This window comes from Ursus americanus, chromosome 10, assembly GCF_024610735.1.
Source record: "Ursus americanus isolate L20-20 chromosome 10, mUrsAme1.1.p, whole genome shotgun sequence".
Lineage (NCBI taxonomy): Eukaryota > Metazoa > Chordata > Mammalia > Carnivora > Ursidae > Ursus > Ursus americanus.
The window spans coordinates 228,631-254,332 of record NC_142136.1 but is presented as its reverse complement, the minus strand read 5'-3'; the positions used below and the strand labels follow the sequence as shown (position 1 = coordinate 254,332).

The following is a 25,702-nucleotide window of genomic DNA, read 5'->3' as shown; positions in this document are numbered from 1 at the left end:
ACCGGGAGAACAGGGGGACTGGGAAGACAGGGGGCAGGGGGACTGGGAGGACAGGGAATAGGGGGACCGGGAGGACAGGGGGACTGGGAGGACAGGGAAAAGGTCACTGGGAGCCCTTTGCTGACTCAGGGGCTTGGGGTGGTCCTGGGACAGCCCAAATGAGCAGGTGAGCAGTTGGCCCCAAAGGCGGCTGCTTTTCCTGCTCTGCTGTCCTGGGCAGAGTTTGCTCAAGGAGGGGCTCACGTGTGGCACCTGGGGTGCAGAGGTCCCCTCTCGGCAGGGGCCTATCCGGCACATCTGACACCCTAACCCAACAGGTACAGCCCAGGCCCCCCCACAGCCCCATGCACCCTCTGGGCAGGTCACGAGGTCCCTCAGCGTGTGGCCTGTGGCTGCAGAGTGGTAACATCTGAATCGAAAGGGGTCCCTGCTAGGCCCACCCGGAGCGCCAAGCTGCTTCAGACAGACCGCTGAAGAAGAGAAGCACACTAACGCGGAAACCAGACTGCTGAACTTTGTCACCTGTGTGTCAAGATTGTGAAACAAGTTTCTATCAGAGATTTGCACGATTCACTCCACAAACCGTTATCGAGCGTGTACAAGGCAGACGTGTGCGGGAGCCTGCGCGGCGCTATCAGAAACCCAAACCGCAAACTCATCTGCGGAGCTGAAAATGGACTTCCTCCCGTCACTGTGCCAGCTCCCCCTGCCGGGTTTCCTGGGTTTCCTTTCTTAGATCAAGTCCAAACCAGCCTATGAAGGACACTGGGTCGTCTGCGCCTTGCCCACGCAGGGTACCCGCTGATCACACAGGGCCCAGGGGGCCACATGGTGCAAAACAGGCCAGGACCCTCATTCTACCTTTGAAAAAATAACACCTATTTTTAGCTGGTCTTTCAACTGCACAAGCCACAATGAGTGGAACATTATCATGCATTTAATTTTACTTATAAAAGCAACTTGTTTTTCTTCATTCTTCAGTAATCTTTGTTTACTCTTCTCCGTTAATAAAATGTGGGCAGGTTTTGAGTATAAACCCAGGAGTACGTAAACACTCGCTCCAAACTTGTGTGGTGTTGACCCCTCGGCAGCCCATTTCCATATGCAAGGAGAAGGCAGGCTCTACAAACCGCCAACGAAATGATCCAGAGCTCCCAGTTAATCCCAGGGCGGGCAGCGGTCAGCTCAAGTGGTGGGCTCCTCCCGCTCCGCCAGTGTCTGTGTGCAGGAAGCACCGCAGTGCGCGGGTCAGCACGCAGAGGTCATGCCTCAGGAGGCTCAGAGTAAGGCCTCACCACCTAAAAACACCTCCAGCCCATGAGGGCCTCCCTTGCTGGTGGGTAACCTGCAACTGTGTCTGGCAACCCAGCATTTGCCTCTTGTCTAACGGCAAGAGAAGTCACAGTTTTCCTGGGTGTCCTCCTGGGCAAGGTCAGCATGTGAGCGTAAGGGCTCAGTGACGAGCACCCACGTCAGGAGAATGACAGTGGGGCTGGAGCCGTCAGACCCCCACCGTGATCATGGGAGCCTGCTCAGCGCACAAAACAACACTTGTTTCTCGGGGGAGGGGGGCTGCACGCTCCAAGTGCAGGTTCATATCAAGATGACTTCCTGTAGTTTCCAAAATAGCTAACTGATTCATTAATACCACTTCCCACCATCGGCGCCTGTGCCACAGAGATAAAACCATGAAATGATCCACAAAAAAGCTACAGAATTCAAAACAACATGCCAAAAACCTTGAATTGTCACCCTAGCACCTAGTGGGACGGCGTGGCCTGCTGTTTTTACAGCTTCGTCCAAAACACACGCAGCCTTGGATGAACTGTTTGCACTAAATGCTTCACAACCAGCCGAGAACTCGGGAACACCTCCTGTCTCCTCCTTCGGCTGCATCCCAAGGGAAAACACAGCCTCCTAACCACATTGCTACGGGAGCAACTGTCCCTCCGAAACTAATTTAAACGTGAGATTATGCTTCTGGGTTAATATTTTACCTGTAAGTCAGAGGCAGCATGCTGAAGGAAGAAACAGGGACACGCTCCATGAAGGGAACAGACAGGCCCGGAAGCAGCCTGCGGTGCAGCTGGAGACGTCCCTGGGTCCCCCCCAGCCTGATGGGACAAGTGGGGCCCAAGGCCTGGGGGACAGGTAATGCAGGTGAGCCCACCCGGCCAGGAGCATGGGGGCCAGACCCCAGGTGCCCGCCACCAACTCCAGCCCTTCCAGCCCGGCCCTTCCACACAGCCACGTCTTCTCGAGGAGTCTGGCCAGCCGTCCTGCTTTCAACAGGTGAGGAAAATACCGTGGTTGCCCATCCCAGCCCTGTGAGGCCTCCAGTTCCTCCTCAGAGTGAGGCAGAGCCGGAGGAGATAGGGACAGGCACGCTTAGGTGAGGCGCAGGCAGGCCCAGCACATCGTCACCATGCCAGTCAACCCACTTAGCAGCCCTAAGAAGCCTACTGTTACCCTCAGTGTACAGACACAGAGAGGTTAAGCGACTTCCAAAGTTCACACAGCAGGTAAGGTGCAGAGCCAGGAATGTCACCAGCTCAGCCCCAGGGTGCTGCCCTTCTTTTTCACACCCTAGACCCTCAGCCCATATCAGTTGGGTCCACACTACAGGGGTCTTTCCATGAGGCAAACATGAGATGTCTACTCCCTGCCCCCAAATGTGACTGACCGCACTTCAAGGCCACATTCCTAGAGAGAAGCAAGAGAGCTAGTCAGTCACACACCCATGGTGTTCAAGGCGCCCTAACCTCTCCCCACCCAGTAGGGCATTCTCGAGGTGAGTGCCCTGTGCTGTCAGGTGCTGAGCTGTGGAGACAAACAAAAACATCTCCAAACATGGCCAAATGTCCCCTGGGGCGCAAAACTGTCCTGGATTAAAACCACGGCATTCATTAAAGGAAAGTTGAGTATCTGGACACACTCACTCCCAGGAGACCAGCAGGGGCTGGGACCAGATGTGCGTGAGCCTAGGATGGGTCTCACAGAGCTGGGCGTGAAGACGGTGGTGCATCCATCCGCAGGGCCGGTCATGCTCTCTCAAGGAAGGAGCAAGGTTCCCGAGCGGCCCAAGAACAGTCTGAGAAAAACTCACAGGGCCCCTCTCTCTTCTGGCTTTCCACTCCTTTCAGGATCGAGGACTCTGAGTAGGGCTGAGCAAAAACCCAGGAAGCTGGGGGCTGGGGTCCCAGAGAGACAGCGCTGGGGCCTTCCCACTGTGCTGCCATTCACGGCCAAGAGGCTGAGACTCTTGGGAAACGCCAGGATCAGGAGGACCCCCCAGAAAGGGGCGAGCCTTGCTGTTCCCACATGTCCCCAGTCGGGAGCTGCGTTTCTGAAGCATTCTGTGAATGACTGCTTTCCTACTCTCATTCTTGCCCTCCCACTAAGGACCCTGCGAACTACAGACGGGTCTGGAGAGGAAGAAGACACGCGGGACCAAACCCCGTGTTTGTGCGCGGCCTGCTGCCTGTGGCCTCAGAGGCACCATACCATCCTCCCCCGTCCTGCTGGCCCCATTTTAGCGGAAGATTTTTAGCTGAAGGTGTGCAACTCCAAAATGCTCACACGTAAATACAAATGTACAAAACAGTGTCCTGTCCGGCCACCCAGTCAATCTCTAGACCCGGTCCCTAGCTCTCCCTGCTCCTGCTGTCCCAGCAAGACCCCACCTCCCCCCCAATCTCAAGAGCCTAAGAGAAGCCTCTGTTGTAAGACAGACCGCTGTCACCTGCTGCCAAGGAAGGGAAGGAAATCTCCAGAGCTGTTACACGTGGGGGAGATCGCACTTTGGAACAGAGAAGGCCTTAGAACAGGTAAAACACAGAGTTGATTTTTGATTTATTTTTAAAGATAAAAGTAAGTGCTCTTCTTATATGATGGGGACCACTCTGCATAATTAAAACTGAATTCTGCAGGTTTGGGAAGTGCGCGTGCACACGGAGGCATCTGCTTCCGGGAGGGCAGGAGCAGCAGGTCAGACCCGTCCCCGTCTTCTCAGCACAAAGGAGAGCTCGCTTCCCCAAGACCTGAAAATTCCCATTATTATTCCCATAAATACGAGACACTGTCTTATTTATCCTTCAGTCCGTAAAAACTTGGAAAGCAAGGCTGTATTTTCTTTGTGTGCCATGAAATACTCAGCTTCTATGGCTCCACAGCCCCCTGGGAAGCATCTGATGGTGGCACCCAGCTAGCGAGAAACAAGCGGACACATCAGGCCCCCCTTGGGCTGACTTCGGTCCACGTCAACCCCGTGACTCAGAACCACGGCCTAAGCAACCTGCGAGCACTTTACAGCAGGAGGAAATCTTCTGAAAACCCACTTTTCCCCAACTAGCATTTGTGATTAACACATCAAGTCAAACTCAAAGTTCTTCCACTGCTTGTGGTGACCCAAAAAGTCATCTGTCTTACACCTACTGTGGATGCCACCCCTCCCGGCCTATCGCCAACCCAACACGGAGACTCGACACGTACTCCCACACCCGCGTACCTCCCGGATTCGACGCACGGGACATCTCCCAAAGAGGTCTGAAATATTTTATTTGAAAACAACGCCATCAGCCCGTGGAGGCCATGGCAACGGAGAATTCTGAAGCGGGACGCAACAACTCGTGCACTCAAGCTGGCCTGTCCGCTGACCCTCTCCGCTGAAAACCAATAGACACATCCTACTTTTGAAAGTCAACACCCTTACGTTCACAAAACCAGCGATTCCCGTACAGCTGCCCACAGGGAAGCTGACACAAGCTGGGGAAAGAGCAGGGAGGGCAGGGGCGCATTCCAAAAGGAGAGACACCAAATTAAATTGTTACTAATCACAGTGAATAACGACCGACCGGGTGAACGAGAAGTAAGAGTCTTAACTCCCGGGACCAGACACTCTGCCTGCCCCTTCCTGCTCCCTCCTGACCACCCCCTCCGCTGCCTTAACTCAAGGCTCTGCTGGTCCAGGAAGACAGGAAAGGGGTTCCCTGAAGGGATCACTGGAAAACACTTTATGAAACAATAACAAAGAGAAAATCAAGATACTGAGCAAAAACATAATGACAAGTGGTTTTTTCTCTCATGTGACCCTTTATTTCCAGTCAGGACATGCATAAACACATTCTTGGGTCCAAATGCTGAGAAACTCTTTCTCCAAGTACTTGTCGCAAGCTGTGCAGAGCAGGAAATGATGAACAGAGAAAGGAATGCCGTGGATTCCAGATGGACGGAGCCAGCTGGGGGCTCAGGAAGCCAAGCAAGGTCTTCTGACCATCGCCTCCCATGATTTCTCAAGGAGTCACCATCTGCAGTGGACCCAGCTCAGAGGGAAATGGGAAATCATCACCCCAGGCGAGGCCTCGCCTCTTCCAGAAAGGTGCGTGCCCTGGCTGCCATTCGGGGGGCTCTCCCAAGCAAGCTGCTTATTTCCAGCGTTTGCCCCCATGAACCTGGAGGGACACAAGAGCCCGTGTAGGCGCCTGCCGCAAGTTAACACGCGGAAGGAGCTTCTCGTCAAAACCTACAGAGCTGCCCAAGGACTGCCTTCTTGGCGCCACCAGATGCTCACCAGCTGCGCCTCAGGTGCCAGTGCTGGCAGTGGCCCCTTCTCCCGTTTCCCGAAGTGACATCCCTCATGCTCATTCCACTGTACCCTCCTGCGCTGCACAGCCCAGCCCAGAGGCCCCGGAGCTGCCCAAGGACGGGGAACTCCCACCCGAGGGCAGCCGGCCGACAAACAGTTCAGAAACAAATCGGGGAAAAAGCTGCAGGGCCCAGGTTGTGGGCCTGAAAAGTGAAAGGCTTCTGATTCAAATACAAAAAATTAAAAACTCAAAAACAACTGCAGAAAAAATTCTCAAGTCATAGAAAGCAGAAAGGTAGGTGTCCAAGTACTGAGACCCCAGGGCAGGCTCTCAGACTGCAGGTGCCCCCAAAGCACACCCACAGACCCCCTGGGGATCAGCTCACAGGGGCCACGTGACTCCCTGCAGTCTATCTGCAGCCCCCACCACAGTGAACAGAAGAACAAAGATGGATTTGTTTGAGGAACAGGACCGCTTCTTGAACGCCACACACTCTACTCCGCCACGCGTGGCCAGTTCGCTGGTGCCATGGATCTCAGCTGGCGGGAAAGAGTTGTCACCAGGGGTGCGAGCCTCCCTTATGTCTCCACCCTACCCCCACACTTGGCACACACCATCATGTGCCTCTACCCCGAGACAGGCTCTAGGGCCCATGAATGCACGTGTGTGAGCGGAATGTGCCCGTGTGTGTGTTCTGTGCATGTGTGCGTGTCTAGTGGTGTGCCCACGTGTGTGCATGTGTGCGTCTGTGTGTATGCATGTACCTAATGTGCCCGTGTGTATGCATGTGTGCATACTTGTGTGTGTGTGTATGTGTGTGTGAATTCTGTGCACGTGTCTGTGCACACACAAAACCATGTTCCAACAAGAGGCGGCCTCGTAAGAAAGTACAGACGGACGACTGCCTCCCTCAAGTAAACCCTCTGCCTCGTGGGATGCAGCTGTGAGGAAAGTTCAAGAACACCTGGCTCCTCTGCAAGCCTGACCAACTCCTGGACATACCGCGTGGTGCTGCTAAGTACTTTCTGTGTATACATCGTATAGGCAGAGTTTACTGCCCTTGAAACTCACCCCATAAAGTAATAAAATATCCAATTATTTGATCCTAAGTTAAAAACTATTCATGGGGGGAGACTGGGTGGCTCAGTTGGTTAAACGCCTGCCTTTGGCTCAGGTCATGATCCCAGGGTCCCGACATCAAGCCCCGCATCGGGCTATCCGCTCAGCGGGGAGTCTGCTTCTCCCTCTGCCTCTGCCTGCCACTTCCCCTGACCGTGCTCTTTCTCTCTCTCTCTGTGTCAAATAAATAAAATCTTAAAAAAAACAAAAACAAACTATTCATGGCAGTCAGCCTCAGGACAGGCCAGCAGGGCCTCCTGAGCAGGCAGAGATCGCCAGCCTCAGCCCCGAGTGGTCTGGAATTCCCCGGCTGGGCCCTCATCCCAAAGGCCATGGGAAAACCAGCCAGGTCACAGCACGCACCCCAGACCTCAAAACAAGTAATGGGCTTGGCCAGGTCCCCTAGGATCTTCACACTGATGGGTTTTCCGGAACCAACTTGTGTTCCTGGATCTCAGTCTGACCCCAGCCTTGGAAAGCCCCAGTTTAGCTGGACCAAAATAAGCAGGTGCCCAGAGGCTCAGGGGCCTGAGGCTGATCTACCCTCCAAAGTGTCCGAGTTTAACTGCCCTACTCAACCCATCTTCCACCTGCCGCAAGGCCACGCCTTCACTGCCTGTCTTGCCCGGAGAGCTTTCCCTGCACAAGGTAAGGTCAGCACCGGGGGCGGGGAGGGTGGGGAGTGGGGAAGAGTGGGTCCAGCCGACCGGGAGAAGGGGATGATCGGACAGAAGCCTGAGGGTGGGAGTCAGGGAGAAGCAGGGCTGCCCCACCAGGACAGCCCTCCTTTTGAAGCAGGTCTTAGCTGCACCAGGCAGCTTAAGACCTTACTCAGCTGGGAAGTGGGTCAGCAGGCTCTAAGCCCCTGGCTATCCACACATTCATCCAAACGGGTCACCCTGCTGAGTAAGTCCCATAAATGCTCATTTAAGGGTTCACTAAGGAGGCAAAAGGCATGGGTGGGAAGGCAGCTATCTCCTGTCTGAGGAAGTAATTTGATAACACACCCGAGAAGGCAGTTCCTCCCTGACCACAAAGCGCTGTGTCCATCACAAGCCGACTTGGGCAGCCGCAGGCTCTCTTGCTAGTGTGATTTTAGAAAAGTCACCAGCTTCTCTGAGCCTCAGAGGTGGGGGCCAGTTAAATGTCTGTCTTGTGCACAGAATCGTGAGAAGATCGGACAGGAAGGCACACTGCTTTGCTCAGCGTGCTCATGGCTCCCTAAGCAGCGACTGATCTGGTGGAATGAAAATGGACAAAATCAAACAAACCTTCTGTTCTTGTACCTCCCAGAAGTGGATTCAGGACCAAAAACAGAAACCACAAGAGCTAAAAAAGGAAAACGAATCTTCTTCCTCAGAAGAAAGGAAACACACAACAAAGCCACAGAGGTCTAGAGGCACATGTAACAGTCCTCAACCACATGTGGGCTCTTAGAATGCACACGATGAGAAAGGAGAAACCAGCCCTGAGTCAGTGCACGAGACAACTGGCCCACACGAAGATCGCACCAACTGGACCCATGTTGTAACTTAGAAAACCGTGCAGTCCAAAAACAAAGCTCCAGAAAGAAGTACACAGATAACTAGCATCTCAACTCCGTTAAATGTCCTGAAGAATCCAGAAGCCAGAGCTCCATCCAGGAGCCTGCCAGCCCTGGAGACTGAGAAAGGAGGAAGATGGCTCTGAGGACAAGCCTTGTGACTGGGTCCTGCTCGCGGTGCGAAGGAGCCACCCTAGGCACCTGAGCAGAACGTGCTGCAGAGCGTGTGCTGGGGGCTGGCCAGCCCAACAAGAAAGCACCGCCGGCCACAGGTCTCCAGGCTGAGTCACCCCCGAGGCTAAGAAAGATTTGGCCACTTTGTTTACCTTTGGGTTTTATCCCACTGGCAATTAAGGGCCAAGACAGAATAATGCTTCACATTTTGGAAATTATTCAGATAAGAGGAACAGAAACAATGTGAAGAGGAAAAAACAGCCATGAGAGTCATTCCTCGACAGACTTAGGAGTGAAGGGTACTGTTCTGTTTCCAGAAAAAGTTCTGTTTTACTGTGTAACTTGAGCACAGCCTCCAGCCTCCTTCTAGCCCTCAGAGGAGTGTGGTGCCCCTCACAATGTGGCTCAGACGCGAGATGCACCACGTGTGGCTCAGACGCGAGAGGCACCACGTGTCGCTCAGACGCGAGAGGCACCACGTGTGGCTCCGACGCAAGAGGCACCACGTGTGGCTCCGAAGCGAGAGGCACCACGTGTGGCTCCGACGTGCGAGATGCACCACGTGTGGCTCTGACGTGCGAGATGCACGTGTGGCTCCGACGTGTGAGATGCACCACGTGTGGCTCTGACGTGTGAGATGCACCACGTGTGGCTCAGATGTGAGATGCAGAATTTACCAGCTGTATCAGGAAGCAACTGTCCCCAGAGAGGGGTTTAAGCTTACTGGAAAACTGAAACCAGGGGCACCTTGGTGTCTCAGTCAGTTAAGCGTCTGACTCCTGATTTCAGCTTAGGTCATGATCTCAGGGTCGTGAGATCACGTCCCAGGTCAGGCTCCTCACTGGGCGTGGAGCCTGTTTCTCTCCCTACCTCTCGCTCTGCCCCTCCCTGCCCACAAGTGCTGGTGTGCGCACTCAGGCTTGCTCGCTCTCTCTCTCTCTCTCAAAAAAAAAAAAAAAAACTGAAACCAGCAATGTTAAATTTCAGAACAGACACAGCTGCAGCCCCAGGGAGTCCAGCCCTGTGTGCAGGAACACAGCTCACTCTTTCAGATAGTCATCAGACAAGGAATCACTCTCTTTGATCCCAGAATCAGCTTGATGATCCACCACTTCCAGCAAAGACAAAACAGATACTCAAACCAAAAGCTTCCAGATAGAGGCCCCAGTGGCCCCTGAGTTTGACCAACAAACCTTGTGTGAGAACCACTTCTGGCGTTGCAGCCTGCAGAGCAGGCCGGGAAGCCAAGAATCAGGGACACCCATCTCCTGATTTCTAAGGATAGTCATGGGACCTGCACTTACACCAAAGCTTGAATGTGTTTACTGTGAATTCCGAATACTCCTCACACTTAAAGACAAGTCCTGGGCTATCTGCTTGGATGACGTGACTTTAAACTCCCTTTCATCCGTGTTGGTTTCTCCACACATCGGAGCCGCCTCGAGGACCACTCACAAGCCGGCCCCTGCCCTATGCTCCTCCTCCCTTTGCTCCAGCATCTGACTCGCTGTTTCTGGACTCCAACGGCAGCCTCTCTCCCAATTCTCCCATACCTATCAGCACTCTGGGTAAATTATTTTACCTTTCTGGGGCCTTCCTCTCCAAAAAGTCATTCTTTCCATTTTTAAAGTTGTGATTTTTAAACACTTCATGTGCCTATCTATACACATAATTCCACATGTGTGCCTAAGAGTAATATCCTTGATTTTCTGAAACAGGTCTTTTCCGTCTCACTGGCTTTCCTCTTCCACGCTGCCCACCACAGCGAGTCCAGCTGATAGGCTTGGTGCGCCTTTCTGTCCACATCTGCAGTGTGTATCTGTGTTTTACTATTCCTTAAGGGATGATCTTAGGTAGATTTTTCTGCGTTTTGCTTTTCTTTCTAGTCATACCCTTTGGAACTTCCTGCATGTCACACAGCCTGGCCTGACTCTAACTCATTCCTCTGAAAGTTGCATAATACTCCACACTGTGGAAGTCCCATAGTATAATCACCCTTTCAATCACCAGTGTTCACTTAACAGCAGACTGTGGTCGATCAACCCTAGTCATTAGCACCTGCTGGCTGCAGCACATCAGTCCCTCACAGTTACAGCCCCTCCTTCACTGTGCAGATACAGAGCCCCACTCCAACATCAGGGTGCAGAAGACCAATCGGTGAGGACATCCTCCTCAAGCATCGTGCTCTCCCCTCTGCTCTCAAGCCTCAGACCTTCCAAAGGGAAACCACCACCGCAGACGACAGCAAGTCCCCACAAGGCTCACCCTGAGGCCGCAGGACTGCCAGCCACGCCAGCCACCATGCTGCCCCCCCAATGGCATCCATGCAGATCTACTTCACGCACTGGCTCCCCGCTCCTCAAAACCTCATGGCAGGTTCAGGGCCACTTTTTCCCAACGCCCTTCCTGAACTCACCCACGTGCAAACACACAGGTGAAGTCCAGTCCTCTCTCAACTGATGCATCTAGCTACAGCGGGAACTCCCCTTTGTCACACGCCTAACAGAACAGCTTCAAACTGTATGGGCAGTAACACCTACTGCCTAGAAAGACGGAGCAGGACAAGTGCCTTCGTTCACACAGGCTCATTAACTCCACAAAAAAGGGCCTTACTCTCCACTTTGACAAACAGAGAAACTGAGGCAGACAGGGTTTGGCAGATTTGTCTAAAGTTGCAGAATTAGTGAGAAACTCAGTCTTGGGTCTGGGATCCCAGGTGCCATCAGTCACGCCCTCCTCTCTTCGGCTGGCTCCCAGGGGCTCTTGTCCCTCCTGCGGCCAGGAACGCTCTGCCTGTGCCTACGACAGCCTGAACCCACCTCCAAGGTCACTAGGAAGTGGGAGGTGCACTCGCAGCCTCGCCTTCAAGGGCATCTTGCAAACCTCAATTCTCGGGCATTCGCAGCTACCACTTCTGCTTGTTTCCAGCAAATACATCCATCTCCTTTCTAAACACGTGCACATCTATGATGAACACGTGATATCCCGATGTTCTGATCCCCCGAGGCTTCAGGAGGGTGTGAGTGTTTATATGCTCAGATGCCTCATAACTTTCAGAGAAGCGAATCTCAATGTTCCTACCAAATGCTATGTTCCAGCCAAGTGATTACACCTACAGGAACCCCTGCTCTGCTCACCTGCCCAATGCCTTTTCCCAAAACATATGTGTTGCCAGTGACCCTGCTTAACCAATCATCTCTGGACTCTGTATTCTGTTCAGGACCCCATCTTCACAATTCCTTGCCCCTCCAACTTCCACCGCGGCAGCCCCCAGTCAGACTGCAAGTCTCAGGACAACAAGGCCAGTGCCCCCGGCTGTCCGTCGCCAAGAGACAGTGGTCCTGTCTCCTCTTGGCCCTAGAACTCACCACTTCTGTCTTCTCCACCCCTTCCCTGTACCCCCACCATTCAAATCCAAGATCACACAGAAAGACAGACCACGATAAGTGGCGAGAACAAGAACATCAGCATTGGTTTAAACCCCAGCTCTGCTCTTACAGGCTAGGTGACTTTAGGCAGGTAAATTAAGTTATACGGGTCTCCCTTCCTCAACTTCAATGTCACAGACCTGTGAGAACGTAAGTTAAAATGAGATAATAGGGGCGCCTGGGTGGCTCAGTCGTTAAGCGTCTGCCTTCGGCTCGGGGAGTGATCCCGGACTCCTGGGATTGAGCCCCACATCGGGCTCCCTGCTCCGCTAGGAGCCTGCTTCTTCCTCTCCCACTCCCCCTGCTTGTGTTCCCTCTCTCACTGGCTGTCTCTCTCTCTCTCTGTCAAATAAATAAATAAAATTTTAAAAAATAAATAAATAAAAATAAAATGAGATAATACACACAAACTAGACCCTGAAAGTCTGAAACTCTCTCCATGCCACACACGTGCACAGCAAACCCACCCCTTCCCAAGTAAAACCTGGAGCCACAAACTAAAATCACCCTTGGCCCTGGAGCCGGGCTGCTCCCCAGGCACAGCCCAGATCTGTACACTAGTCCTTAGGGGTTAAAAATAGCACAGGCAGCTAGCTGAGCTCGGTTAATAGAATATCCAGGTTAATTTTAGCATCAGAGAGCTCAACAGAATATAAAACCCCTCATGCCAAGAACCATGTGTGGCTGGGCCTTCGTCCACTGTCACACACACACACACACAGTGAAAAAGTCATCACTGATATCACTCCACTATATTCACAAAATGTTTTCTCTCATGGGGAGAACCACATCTTCTTAGTCCTCTGAAGACCCTACTATCAACAGTAACTATTTTAACTTATCAAGCAGGCCACCACCTCATCTGACCCTTACAGGGTGTGTGATGAACACACTATCGTTTCCCATGTAGGAAATTCGGTGAAAGATCCACTTTTAACAGAGCAGACCCAGAACCCTCAGCTTCCAGCCCCTGTTGTCTGGGCCTTCTCCACCACACCCCTCCAAAGCAGCCATTTGGCCAAGGGAGGTCCAGGCCAGAGACCCTCAGGCACCATTTCCTGCTCTGGTCTCACTGAGTTCCCTGCCGGAGGGACCTCCTGCTTCTGGCAGGACTGTGTTTGTGACTGGTTGGAGGGAGGGCACGAGGCTGGGGCAGGCCTGCCTGGGCCCACAGCACCAGCACCCTGCAGGGGGACAAGCTGTAATCCTAGAGAGAGGGAACGTGAGCGTGTGCTCCGAGCCCAGCGGAGCACAAGAGGTTCCAAGGAGAAGGAAGGGAGAAGCAGGGAAGAAAGGAAAGCCTGTGGCAGGGAACCAGGCAGAGCGTGGCCTGACATGGGACATACACGCCAAGGCACCAAGCAGATCCAAACTGGGCTCTCAAGCCTGATGATGAAAACCATTTACAGAGCAAGAGGGCTTTTCTCACTCTGAAGTGCAAGGCTAGAATTTTTTTTTTTTTTTTTTTTTTAGCTCGAGAGAAAAACCTTTGTATATTGCTCTTAATTGAACACATTTATCAAGATAAGATGATACTTTTGAAAACCAGAGGTAACTATTAGGGACAAGGAACATACCACTGAGAACAACGCTATACCACAATGCCTGATCGAGCGTTGTGCCCAAAATAACACCGCCAGAGCTGCTCTCACTGTGGGTCCTCCGCACACTCCTCACCCACGGTCTTCACGCGGCTTCCCTTCCAGCACGAAGGCCCTGACTCATGGAAAGTCAGAGAAGCATGCTTCCTCAAAGTTACCATCTCATAGGAAGTGCATTTGGCCTTAGACAACAAGAGATACTAGCATAAAAACAGTAACAATGGCTACCAAAGGTAGACAATGTTTAAGATTTTGAAGTCTGCAGAAGAACTACCCAAAATAACTGCAAGATTTCGGGGGGGGGGGGGAGCAAAAGGTTCAAGACAAGGACTCAAAACAGTTAAAATAAAAATGCCTCACTCTGACTTGGCTTTTGCAAAAGGTGGAAGGGCAAGAGAAAGGGGAAGAGGAAAACACGGAAGAGATTCTTCCCACTGTCAATGAGACAAGTACCACCACACAATCCAAAACTATTTAAGAACCAAAGGCCAAGGCCCCGACACCTAAAAGACTCTTCACCCCCAAAAATGTTGTGCCTTTTTTCTTAGCAACAGGAGTAGTGATAGTGCTTACTGGTACAACTTCAAGGAGAATTTTTCTCTCTCCTTTTCTGGTAGTGAGGGGGTGGGTATTAATGCAAGCCGGAACAATACCGTCTTGTAAGCCCCCACCGGATGCAGTAGACAATTACTGCCTGCATTTTGCAAATGGAAAAAGGAGGCTATGGAAGGGGAGGACACTTGCTCTGGGTCATCTAGCCAGCCAAGAGCACACGGGCATGCAGCCAGCTAGCCTGGAGACAAGGCTCAGAGATGAATGGATGGCTTGGCCAGTGTGTCCCCTAACAAGGAGAGGCGAGTGTGCATGTGACCATGTGTGTGTATGATTCATGCGTGTCTGCCCCCTTCCAGGTCAACGACGGTGTTCCTCATCATCTTGTGCCTTTACGACCAGGGCATTCAGGCAAGTCAGAGCCAAGACTGGCCACGACAGACAACTAAGGAAAGAAATCAAGACCTCAGCACAGCACCTTCCATGCTCAGAACCATCCTGCTCCCATTCTATTAACAGGCTGTCCCTCAAGTTAGGTGAGACTAAGCCCCAAACCAGCCCACCCAGTTCACCTTGAGGGCCTGTAGCCCAGGCTCGAACTCATAAGCACAGCCTGTACTCAAGCACAAGGGTGCCCTGCCTGTGCTGTGTAGGCCCTTGCTCCCTGACCACCCCCAGCTACAAAGGTGAGAGACAGATATCCCTCTCTTGCAGACCTGCACTGTGCACTGTGGATGAAGACCCTCAGAGAGAAGAGAGAGACAAGAGCTTCCTGGAGCTGGAACAACATCCAGGGAGTTGGACAGCGGTGCTGTCCTCACTGCTACATCCCTCAAACATGGGGAAGGGGTTCCAAAGCTTCCAACAGTATCCACTCCCACATGGGGTTAGAGATGGCAGATGTGTCAGATGCACTATTCCAAAACTGAGCTGGGTGTTTCTCTCCCTTTTTGAAAGTGGAACACAAAACACAGAAGGCCTAACCAAGCAATGTCTTCAAACCCTCTTCCTTCCACACCAGGCCCCTCCTTGTTGGGATCCAGAACCCACCCACAGATGTGCATTGGCAGGCCAGCGGGGTTGCTCTCCTGCATCTCCAGGGGTCTCCTCACTCCCCTGCTTCATGCACTGCGCCATTCTAGAAAGAAATCAACCCTCTCTGCTCAACCTACCACTGTTCCAGAACACTGCTGGAGTCAAGTATGAGACTGGGTGTGACTGGCCTGACCACAAGGTCCTCAGACCCATTCCTGCCGGCCGTACCTGGAAAGAGGACACACTTCTGCACAACCAGACCCCCGCCCCAAGGCCCCCCTCCTGCTCCCTTGATTAAAGAAGCATCCCACACCCAGGTGCTGAGGGAGGGCTCTTGGCTGAAGGACCCTAGTAGAGGCATGCAGTATTGAATCTCTCAGTGTGAGAGTGACAGCAGATTCCAACCAAGTAAACAAGAGGAATCGTCTGCAGGCAGACTCCTCAAGCCTGAAGAGCTGCTCCATCCAATCTGCAATGCTCCTCAGCCAAATATCAACAGTGTCTCAGAGATGATCCACAAACCAAAATAAAGCAGACAGGAAACAACACGCTGATTTGGGGTAGCTGGAATTCCTTGGGCAGCATCAAATGTCAACAACTGACAGTCAGTCACTGGGTGTCTGGCTCCGTTCCCAGTGGCCCCTTTTCACATGGGAATAGAAGGGAATGTGGACGCAAGAAGGACCCTGAGGACAGGCAACACTCTCCACCCTAAGCTGGCCTCTCATCTGGCACATTTATGGCATGAATGCATAACAGTCACTCCAGGCAAGGATCTTGTGTTTAGGAAGGAAAAAAAAACTTGCACATCACCCTCCCGAGACAAAACCGCACTGGGAAAAAGCAAATCTCTCCAGATAACCCCAGGAAGTCCAGATATAGCCTCCCAGCCCACTCCAGAGTCTGTATTTCATTTCCCTCCCCCAGCTCTCGGACCCAGTGAGAAGGGCAGAATCCTCCCCGGTGACACGGCCTGAATGGCAGGCGCTGGTGGCCCAAAGCTCCTCCAGCCAGTTCTCAATGGAAGGGGGGGCTGGGGGCGGCTCCCCGTCTCCCAGCCCGAGCGAGCTCCGAGCCAGGCGCACTCCACACATCCACACTCGGACTGTGCACGCACACACACACACCCACGACACACGCACACACATCCGCCCACACGGACGCGCGCACCCTCACCAGCCCGCAACCAGACCCGGGCCCACGCCCCGGGGGAACGAACGGATGGAAGGAAGTTTCTGGGCGCAGCAGCTGAGGGGAGATGCGGAACCTGAGGTCTGCGGATCCGTCCCCGGGAATGCACGCACCCTGGCTCCCACCGGCGCGCGCTCCCGGCGGGGACGGGACCCGCGTCCTGCACCGCACGGGCCCCCACCCCCCGGACCGCGCCTCCGGGAGCTGCGTCCCCCAGGGTCGCCGCGCCCGCCGCAGCCCGGCCCGTCCTCGGGGGGAGGGGACGCACGGCGCTCACCGATCTTGATCTTCACGCTCTGGAAGACCCGGAGCCCCTCTTCCTCCACCGCCATGCTGGGTCGCCCGCCCGGGAGCCCGCGGGCCTCGCCAGAATTCGCGCGCCGAGCCCCGCGGAGCAGCCGGAGCCCGAGCGGCGGCGCAGTCCCAGCGCTCTGCGCCAGACTCCGTGCGCGCCGGGTCCGCGGCGCCAGCGCCGCCCGGCTCCGCCCACGGGCCTGCCCAGCTCCCTATTGGTCGTGGCCGCAGAGAGGCGGGGCATGACGGTTCCGCCCGCAGCGCGACCCCAACTGCCCATTGGCTGAGGTCTAGGAGGCGGGAGCGAGACGGCTCCGCCCGCAAAACAGCTCCAGTTCCGCATTGGCCGAGGCTCGGAGAGGGCGGAATCGGTCTCAGGGGAGGGCTCGGAAGGGACCCGGCGGTGGGGGCGGCGCGGAATGGGGGGCAACCTCGCAGGGAGGCGCGGGGGGGGGGAGGGGGGGACTCGGAGGGAGGATGGGGAACCGGCTGGGGGGCGCGAGGGATATGGGGAGCCGGGAGGGACGGTGGGGGAACCGGTGGGAGGGGGCGAGAGATGGGGGAACCGAGCGAGGGGATGGAGAGGAATCAGGTGGGGGGGGTGGAGGCGAGGGGATGGAGAGGAACGGACGGGGGGGGGGGCGGTGCGAGGGATGGGAGGAACAGGGCAAGGGATGGTGGGGAGCTGGCTGGGGGGGGTCGAGGGATGGGGGAACCGGGGGAGGGGGTGTTGGGATGGGGAAGACCGGACGGGGAGAGGGAGGGATGGGGAGAACGGGGTAGGGCATGGGGGAACGGGGCGGAGGAGGGAACCGATAGAGGAGACCGGACGGGGTGGTGGGGGTGGGGGGAAATGGGCGGGGAGCCATGAGGAGGTGAGGAGCGAGGAGGTGGAGGAGGCCAGGGAACCAGAAGGGGGAATGGAGAAAGGGGGGGCGAGGATTGAGGGGAACCCGGTGGGGTTCTGGGTTAGGGGACCTGGTGGGGCGAGGGGCCCAGGATAGAAGGAAGCCAGATGGGAGGTATGGGGGGCACCGGGCAGGGGAATGGAGTAGGGCAGGGCAGGGACACTGGGGAAGAAGAGAGACCCTGAGGCTTGGGAAAGGGTCATCTAGTTTAATGCACTCAAAATCTTGAATCCCAGATTTCCCTAAATCTTCTGGACCTGAAGAGGTGTCTCATGTCTCCCTGTTAAAGACAATGCTCTCTCTGTGTTTAATGATGACTGCAGAGACCTCTGCAAGACAACAGTATGCCAGTGGTCAGCCTCTAGCTCCACTCCTCCACCATGTCACCATCACCCCGCTGGAGAAGTGCCAGATAAGACAAAGGAAGAAGGTCCTCTCTGCAAAGGAGCCTCACAACCAAGGGAACATGTGCCCAAAGGGTTGGGTGAATAAACACAGAACCAGATGTTGTATTTGGGCAGGCAGAACAAAAGGTAGATCAGGTTCGAGTTTACTGATACGGGATCATTCAGTCAGGATACAGGATTTGGCGTGTTGGCAAGTATCCCCATGCCACTAGCATGGCCTTCGGAAGCTCATAAAAAGTGATATCCCACCCTAAGTTGAAATGCCAAGTAGTTGTGGCAGACAGCAGAGAAAAGCATCAAAATATTCAGAGAAGTGGCACAGGAGAGTAAATACACTCCCACAACCAGGAAACCTAGTTGCTGACTAGGTTTCCTAGAAAGCTCAGAGGACACTTGATTTACAAAAGTATTGAGGAATGTAGAGGCCAGAGTCTCCTTGGTCGCTGGCCATCATAGGACTGGGCTGAGGGTACAGATGCTGTTACCGAGAGCGCTGGGCTCGCTGATGGCAGTGACAATGATCAGATTGTGACATAACAGAGGCCAAGCAGTGATGTTTAAGCATCAGCAGCAAGCCAGGTGCTATTATATTAAGCAGCAAGACTGGAGTGACAGCCTGGATACTCTGAACTGTGGAGAGCTGCAAAGATAGTCAGCCAAACATGCTGTCCAGAGGGGACAGTTAGCCAGCCAGTAAGAGTATTGCTCCATTCATACAGCCAAAGGAAAGCAAAGATAGGTATCAGGAGGCTGAAGAAATTTGCCCCAATAAAACATCACAATCCTTTGCCCAGTTTCCAGATATGAGCCTGTTCTCATCCCCCAAACCCACTGAGTGGGGGAGAGGATTTGGCCACACATATGTATGGTCAGGTTTCCCCTAGGACACCTCCCCCCCACCAAAGGCACCTATGGCCATTTACCTAGACATTTCATACGCTACCGGGCTTCAAGTCTGAATCGACGTGGTATCCAGGGACCCAACATGTAGAATAGGATTTGTGAGGTCCAGGGAATACGTGGAGCCCAGGTCCCTGCAGGTCTCACAGTGGGCTCCCCTGGTTACCATTTACTTCTTCTGGCACTGAAGGTAAAATTGGCATAGACATGTGTGACTGTTGTCAGAAAACCCAAGTTGGTTCCTTGGTGTGGGGTGAAGAGTCATCCCAGCAGGGAAGCCCAAGTGGGGTGCCAGGATGGAAAATAAAAACAATAACACATCCCGGGGAAAGAGACCAAGACCGCCCTTAAAGACCTCATGGATCATTTAATTTGCCAGTCCCCCCTCTGACACCAGACAGGTTCCAGAGGGTGACATGGACAAGCCCAGCCACAGCTGCTGTGCCTGCCACCTGGCCTCTGGCCATGGCGTGTGGCTACGGAGCTAACATGTCCACGCTTCGCCGCGTGCAATAAGAAGGAGAATCAGGAGTAATTTACATCACATGGTGTAGACTAACACACTTACAACCTGCCCCTCTGTTATAATACAGTCCAGACCTGGACCATCTGGACAGGCTTCAGAATGTTAATTTGGTGGACGCCTGGGTGGCTCCGTCGGTGAAGCATCTGCCTTTGGCTCAGGTTGTGATCTCAGGGTCCTGGGATCGAGCCTCACATTGGGCTGTCTGCTTAGCGGGCACCTGCTTCTCCCTCTCCCTCTGCTCCCATTCTGCCTGCTTGTGCTCACTCTCTGTCAAATCAATCAATAAAAAAATCTTAAAAAAAAAAGAATGTTAATTTGGTTCACTACATTGATGTCATTTTAGTCCTACCGGATGAGCAAGAAGTTGGCAGTTCATCGGAGGCTTTAGTGAGACATGCGCACTCTAAGACACATGTGCTCAGAGGATGGGAAATAAATCTGTGAAGGTTCAGAGGTTCCTCACATCAGTGAGGCAAGATGTCCACGAGTATGGACCTTTGTTTCCCTCTGAGATGCATAGCATCTCACAGCATCAGCACAGAGACCGGCACAGCATACTTCTAGGATTCCTCCCTTAACAGAACTCAGCCTCCACGGAACTGTGCACAGAACTGTGCACTACCGTGTCTCCTCAAAACTGTTCTGCACAAAGGAAAATTACAATCTGTTCCCTTAGAGCTTTGACGGTAAGGATCAGGATAATAGGGGCACCTGGCTGGCTTAGTCGGTGGAGTGTGTGACTCTTGATCTCGGGGTCGTGAGTTCGGGCGCCACGTTGGGTATGGAGTCTACTTAAAAAAAAAAAAAGAAAGAAAGTGGAAAATGTTGGGGGATTAAAGGAAAAGATGAGGGCTTTGTTGAAAGTATAATCTCTTTTGTTTATAACTCACAGTTACATTTTCTCTCTTTGATAGAACCCTCTTCTGCACTCCCTCCAAAAATGCTTCTTAAAAAGTATCAAACTATCAACAAGTAGATATTTATGAATTGCTAAGACAGCATAATTAAATAATTTATTATTCACATTTGATCAAAATACTTTCAAAGGATTTGAAATGGCATAAAATAAATGGCCAGTATACAACAGAACAATTTTTAAAGGGTACAAAAGAGGTATTGAAGGGAGAAGCTGTTGTGTCAGATGTCTACACTGGGAGCAGCTACACGACAAATGGGAAGCCCAGCTCCGAGTTTTCTGGTAGCCAAGGTGAAAAGAAAATGGAAATATGTGATTTTATGCAAGTTCTATAATTTAATAAACAGAAGTATATTCGTTTTTCAGAAAAAAAACTATTTTGGCCAACTAGGCAACATGGAATTTTTTTCATAGGGATCCTCAGCACGTTAGGGAAGGATGTTTTTAATCTCAAATGACTAACTTCCGCTGATATGCTCACTGCAGCAGCTGGTACACAGTGAAAGCTCCACTGACATTTGTCGAATAAACACACTGGTTTCTCCTATTGCCTCGTGAAAAACTTAGGCACATAATGCGAATTCATAATTCTCTGATAAGATTTACTCAGGCTCTCAGGACTCATGGAGTGCAGCTCCCCGGTGGCCTGAGTGTCTATGAGAGAAGGCACTTAGAGAATCTAGAGAAGTAAGTCGTAATACACCTTTGAATACTATTTCTCAAATGTTAGTTGGTTGGGCCACACAGACAGTGAACACACCTACACTAAGATTCTTTCTGGATGCTTAAAGCCCAGATGTTGTGCGGCTGGTAGAAAGTAGGCCCAGTGCTCCGAGAGGTTGAGGACCTGTGTGCCTGGAAATGGAAGGAAGGGACATCACATCTGCCTGGAAGCTGAGAAAAGACGCTGGGATATTTTCCAGTCTCTCCTCCATCTGTGGCAATTGAAGAGGCCTCATTTTGGAACTCAGAGATAAGACAGCAGCAGCCCGGATCCCTGAGTCACTACTGGAGGCCCGCTGGGATCTGCAGCCGTGAAAGTGAAAAATACGAAAGTGAGAAATGAACTTCTCACTTCTTAGTGGGTAAAGCCAATAGGATTGAGGAATCGCCATAGTCCAAGCCTACACTACCCTTACCAATAAAACCCTTAACGAAGTGTGTATGGTTAAGTCAACAACACAAGAAACAGCAGGCATTGTCAAGGATGTGGAGAAAGGAATGGGAAAGCAAGCTACTGTAGCCACTGTGGAACACAGTGCGGAGCTTCCTCAAAAAGTTAAATTAGAACTACCCTAGGGTCCAACAATTGCACTACTGGGTATTTACCCACAGAATACAAATTACTACTTCAAGGGCATACATGTACCCCAGTGTTTGTAGCAGCATTATTTACTTAGCCAAGATGTGGAAACAGCCCAAGTGTCCATCAATAGATGAATGGATAAAGAAGTGGTGTCCATATATAATGGAATGTTATTCATCCATAAAAAATAATGAAATCATGCCATTTGCAACAACAGGGATGGAACTAGAGTATTTTATGCTTCGCAAAATAAGACAATCAGAGAAACATAAATACCATATGATTTCACTCACGTGTGGAATATAAGACACAAAACAAATGAGAAAAGGGAAAAAAAAAGAGAGAGAGAGAGAGACAAACCCAGAAACGGACTCCGATCTACAGAGAAGGCACTGAGGTCCCAGAGGGGAGGTGGTGAGGGAGGGGACGGAGGAGGGCACTAGTTGGGAAGAACACCAGGTGATGTACGCAAGCATTGAATCACTACATTGTACACCTGAAACTAATAGAACACTGTATGTTAATTAAGTGGAATTAAAATAAAACCTTAAAAAATAAAGTTTATATGGGATGCCATTTGATTAATATCAATGTAATATTAATCATTGTTAATATCGACCACCTGTCAATTTGAGTAATAGTAAAATATAACCTCGGATGTCTAATGGATTTACCCATTGAATAGATTTGTGTGATGTCTTGATTGCTTATTATGAAGACTATTTGCTCAAAATAACTGTTTTTAACATAATAAAATCTAACTTGCTATTTTTGACCAGAATTAGCCAAATATCAAGGTATTTTTTGAAGACAGCCCTGAAATCAGCAATTAATTGGACTCCAAATCTTAACTTCTTAGCTATGGCAGGAGTATATGTATTTTTTCCTTTTAAAATCTCCAACAAGGGGCGCCTGGGTGGCGCAGTGGGTTAAGCATCCGTCTGACTCCTGATTTTGGCCCGGGTTGTGCGATTGAGCCCTGAGTTGGGCTAGGTGTGGAACCTGCTTACGATTCTCTCTCTCCCTCTCCTTCTGCCTCTCTTTCTCTCTCCCTCCCTCTGTAAGAAAAAAAAAATCTCCATCAATCCCAAACCCTAACCCTAACCTAACCCTATCCCAGAAAAAGTTCAAAGGAAAAGGGTACCTGATTCACACCATTTGGGATGAGGGTTTGCTGCCAAGACTACTCTGACTCTAGGTACTCAGCAGAATCACAGCACAAACTCCCAAGGGGAAAAAGCCCAGGGCTCTAGAAAACCTTTCATCCAACCCACAGATGCATCCTCCAGGGAACAGGCACTGGAGACCCAGCCCGAGTCTCAACCCTAACCCCCAACACCAGCACAGCCGGGCAAACTGATTGTGTCAGTGCCTGGTAAGAGCCGGTCCCAACAAATAGTAAAGACTTTAAAAGGGCAAAAATGGGGGCACCTGGGCGTCTCAGTCGGGGGGGAACCGACTCTTGGTTTCGGCTTGGGTTATGATCTTGCGGTGGTGAGAACAAGCCCTGCATTGGGCTTGGTGCTCACTGCAGAGTCTGCTTCAGATTCTCTCTAAAATAAATAAATAACATACATACATACATAAAATCTTTTAAAAAATAAAAGGGCAAAAATGTATTTGTGTGCGCATGATTATAACAAAAGTATTTTTGTTTCTCTTTGCTCCCTTCAAGGTTTTATTAGTATTTATATACAATTTCACTCAGTGACCCTATAATTCGTCGGAATGCAGAACTCTGTTTAGCAATTCATTTATTTAGCAAACTTTAGTGAGCACCCAGCATGTATCTGGAACCTGCTAGGCCCTGTGGGAATACCAGAAAAACACAACACACACCCCTCACCTCAGGGCCCTCGAACTACCCGTGTAGCTACCCCAAATAACTTTCCTCTGCCGGCACTCCGCTCAGTGTGGATGGGCAGACGAGAGAAACAAGAGGAAGTCCTAGGAGTAGGCGCCGTCTCGAAGCATGGACAGCAGAGCAGCACCGCGGGGAGAATGGAGAGCCTCCTGGGAAGATGTGGCGGTCTGGGACACTGAAAAGCCCCTGCGAGAGGGCCCCCCCAAGGCATGGCCCCCCCTCCGCAGCCTCGGGGTGTGGGTGGCACCAGAGGGAGTGGATGATGGCAGCTGCTGAGAAGGAAATCTGCCATAGTGCGTGTCGCGGGGGCCAGTGACCACAGAGAGGAAGAAAGACAAAGCTGGGGGCTCGGGAGCGAACACAGTATCTGTGGGGGTTGGCACATTTCACTTACCCTCCAGCATGAAAAGTGAGGGACTGACACAACTAGACCACACGCATGGGCTGTGACCTACCACTTATTTTCAGTTCCTTCCAAACACTTTGATGTGAACTTAACTGTTCCCCCCAGATTATTTCTGAGTGTCTTTGTAAAGTGGGGACAGGCGGCCCCAGCCCCCAGGGCGCTGGACCAGCGGTACGTGGGGAATGGGACAGCAATCAGACCAGACTCCGCCAGCCACCCCCCATCCCCACCCTGCTTCCTGGTGGCTTTTTCGTGGTCACCCCCACCCCAGAGCAAGGGTGTGGCTCTTTCCTCTCCAGCCCGCTGATGCTGCAAATGCCCTGAGCACCTGGTGATGTCACCCACCCACCCCCGCCCCCGCACTGCTCTTGCGCTGGGGTCTCTGGAAGTCAGCTGCCCCTGCGGGCCTCCACCCCTTCTGTCCTCCTCTGGGCTGTGCTTGGAGCCAGTGCTGAGGGTGGCCTCTGGTGACCCAAGGTGGCAGCCGGCCCATGTTCCTCTGTGGAGAGAAAGCAGCCTCCCAGACATCACGCACACAAAGCCAGCAGGGCTCACTGCAGCCACAGCCCAGAAACAACCCCCAAGCTGTGCTTCCACCCCAGGGGCGGGGGTGGTGGTCCAAACCCCACTCAGCCGCAGAGGAGAATGAACTGCGGGTGCGAGGGAGGACGGTCTATGTCACGGGCCCCAGGACGCCGTTTACACAGCATCGTGGAGTGACGAACGGTGCAGGGGAGAGCCCGTAGGGGCTGCCAGGGGTCAGGGAAGGGCAAGAGGGACCCCGTGCCCGGAAACGGTCTGCGTCTCGGTAGCGTGCGTGGCCCCAGGAGTCCACGCGTGACAGAGTCGCACCGATGTGAGCACACACACCAGTGCACGCGGAACAGGCCGTCTGAGCAGTGGGGAGCGGATCAAAGCAGTCTTCCGGCAGGGATCTCGGACGCAGTGACCACAGTCCTGCAAGCTGCTGCCCGTGGAGGAAACGGCGCAGAGCACACGGGATCTTGGAATTATTCCTTGGACTGCATGTGAATCTACAGTTACCTCGAAATAAAAAGAAAAAACTGACGGAAGGACAATGTGGCAGCAGAAACCAAGTCGACTGTCCCCTCCTGCTCTTGCTACAGCCCCACGTGGGCCAACATCCTCTCCTGTGGGGCGCGGATCTCGGGCTCCCCACAGGAAGGGCGTGACCTCATGTTTATCCCCCGCACCTGAGGAAACGGTGCCCTCGCCCTCGGTGTCAAGAGTGAAAACACTGCCATCGGGTTTGACCTCAGGTGACCCAGCGCACATGGGGGGGACCCCTCCCTCTTCCCTCAGACCCTCACCTGCAGGGCAGGCAGACGTCCCCCGAAGCTCGAAGCTCGAAGCTCGTCGCCCAGCGCTCTCCGAAGTCAGACTGTCGCTGTACTGATGGGCGGGGTAGCCCCCGTAGCTCTCAAACCAACGTTGTGCAGAAACGCAGCGGGAGTTTCCGATTCCCAGAATTGCTCAAACTTCTAGTAAAAGACCCACATCAGTAAACACACGTTAGGTCATGACCTGATGTACTCACACAAATTTTATGAGATAGTACCTATCCTGACCAGATGTAAGGTCTTCTAAAATCTTCTATTCTAGAGTCACTTAGACAATCCAGTTTATTTAATTTCTAATTGATTTCCGGATTCTCAGAGACTGAGCCGCTGGAGTGCTGGAAGTACCAGCTCACAAGATCCGACCAACAAATTTTCAGGAGTTTTGCCAGCTGACTATTGAACAAAACCATTATTAAAAATCAAATTATATAAGGTTACACAGCTTACGAAATTACATAAACCCGTGCTCTTGAGGCTGCTGATGCCTCTTATATGGTGGAAATGCCACCTAATGACGTGCCATTTACAGCTCTTCCCCCCCTTGCAGAATTTACACTTGGAAATTGGCAGGCACCACACACTACCC

The 25,702-nt window shown here is 52.4% G+C and overlaps 1 protein-coding gene across 1 annotated transcript in view; it reads right to left on the bottom strand.

Moving 5' to 3' along the window:
- RASA3 (RAS p21 protein activator 3) overlaps positions 1 to 16,683 on the bottom strand; it is a 107,335-nt gene extending 90,652 nt beyond the window's left edge. The window contains exon 1 of the mRNA XM_045772893.2: positions 16,506 to 16,683. Coding sequence (XP_045628849.1) covers positions 16,506 to 16,560 — 55 coding nt within the window. The 5' untranslated portion in view covers positions 16,561 to 16,683. The remainder of the gene's footprint in view (positions 1 to 16,505) is intronic.
- Positions 16,684 to 25,702: the final 9,019 nt, after the last annotated feature.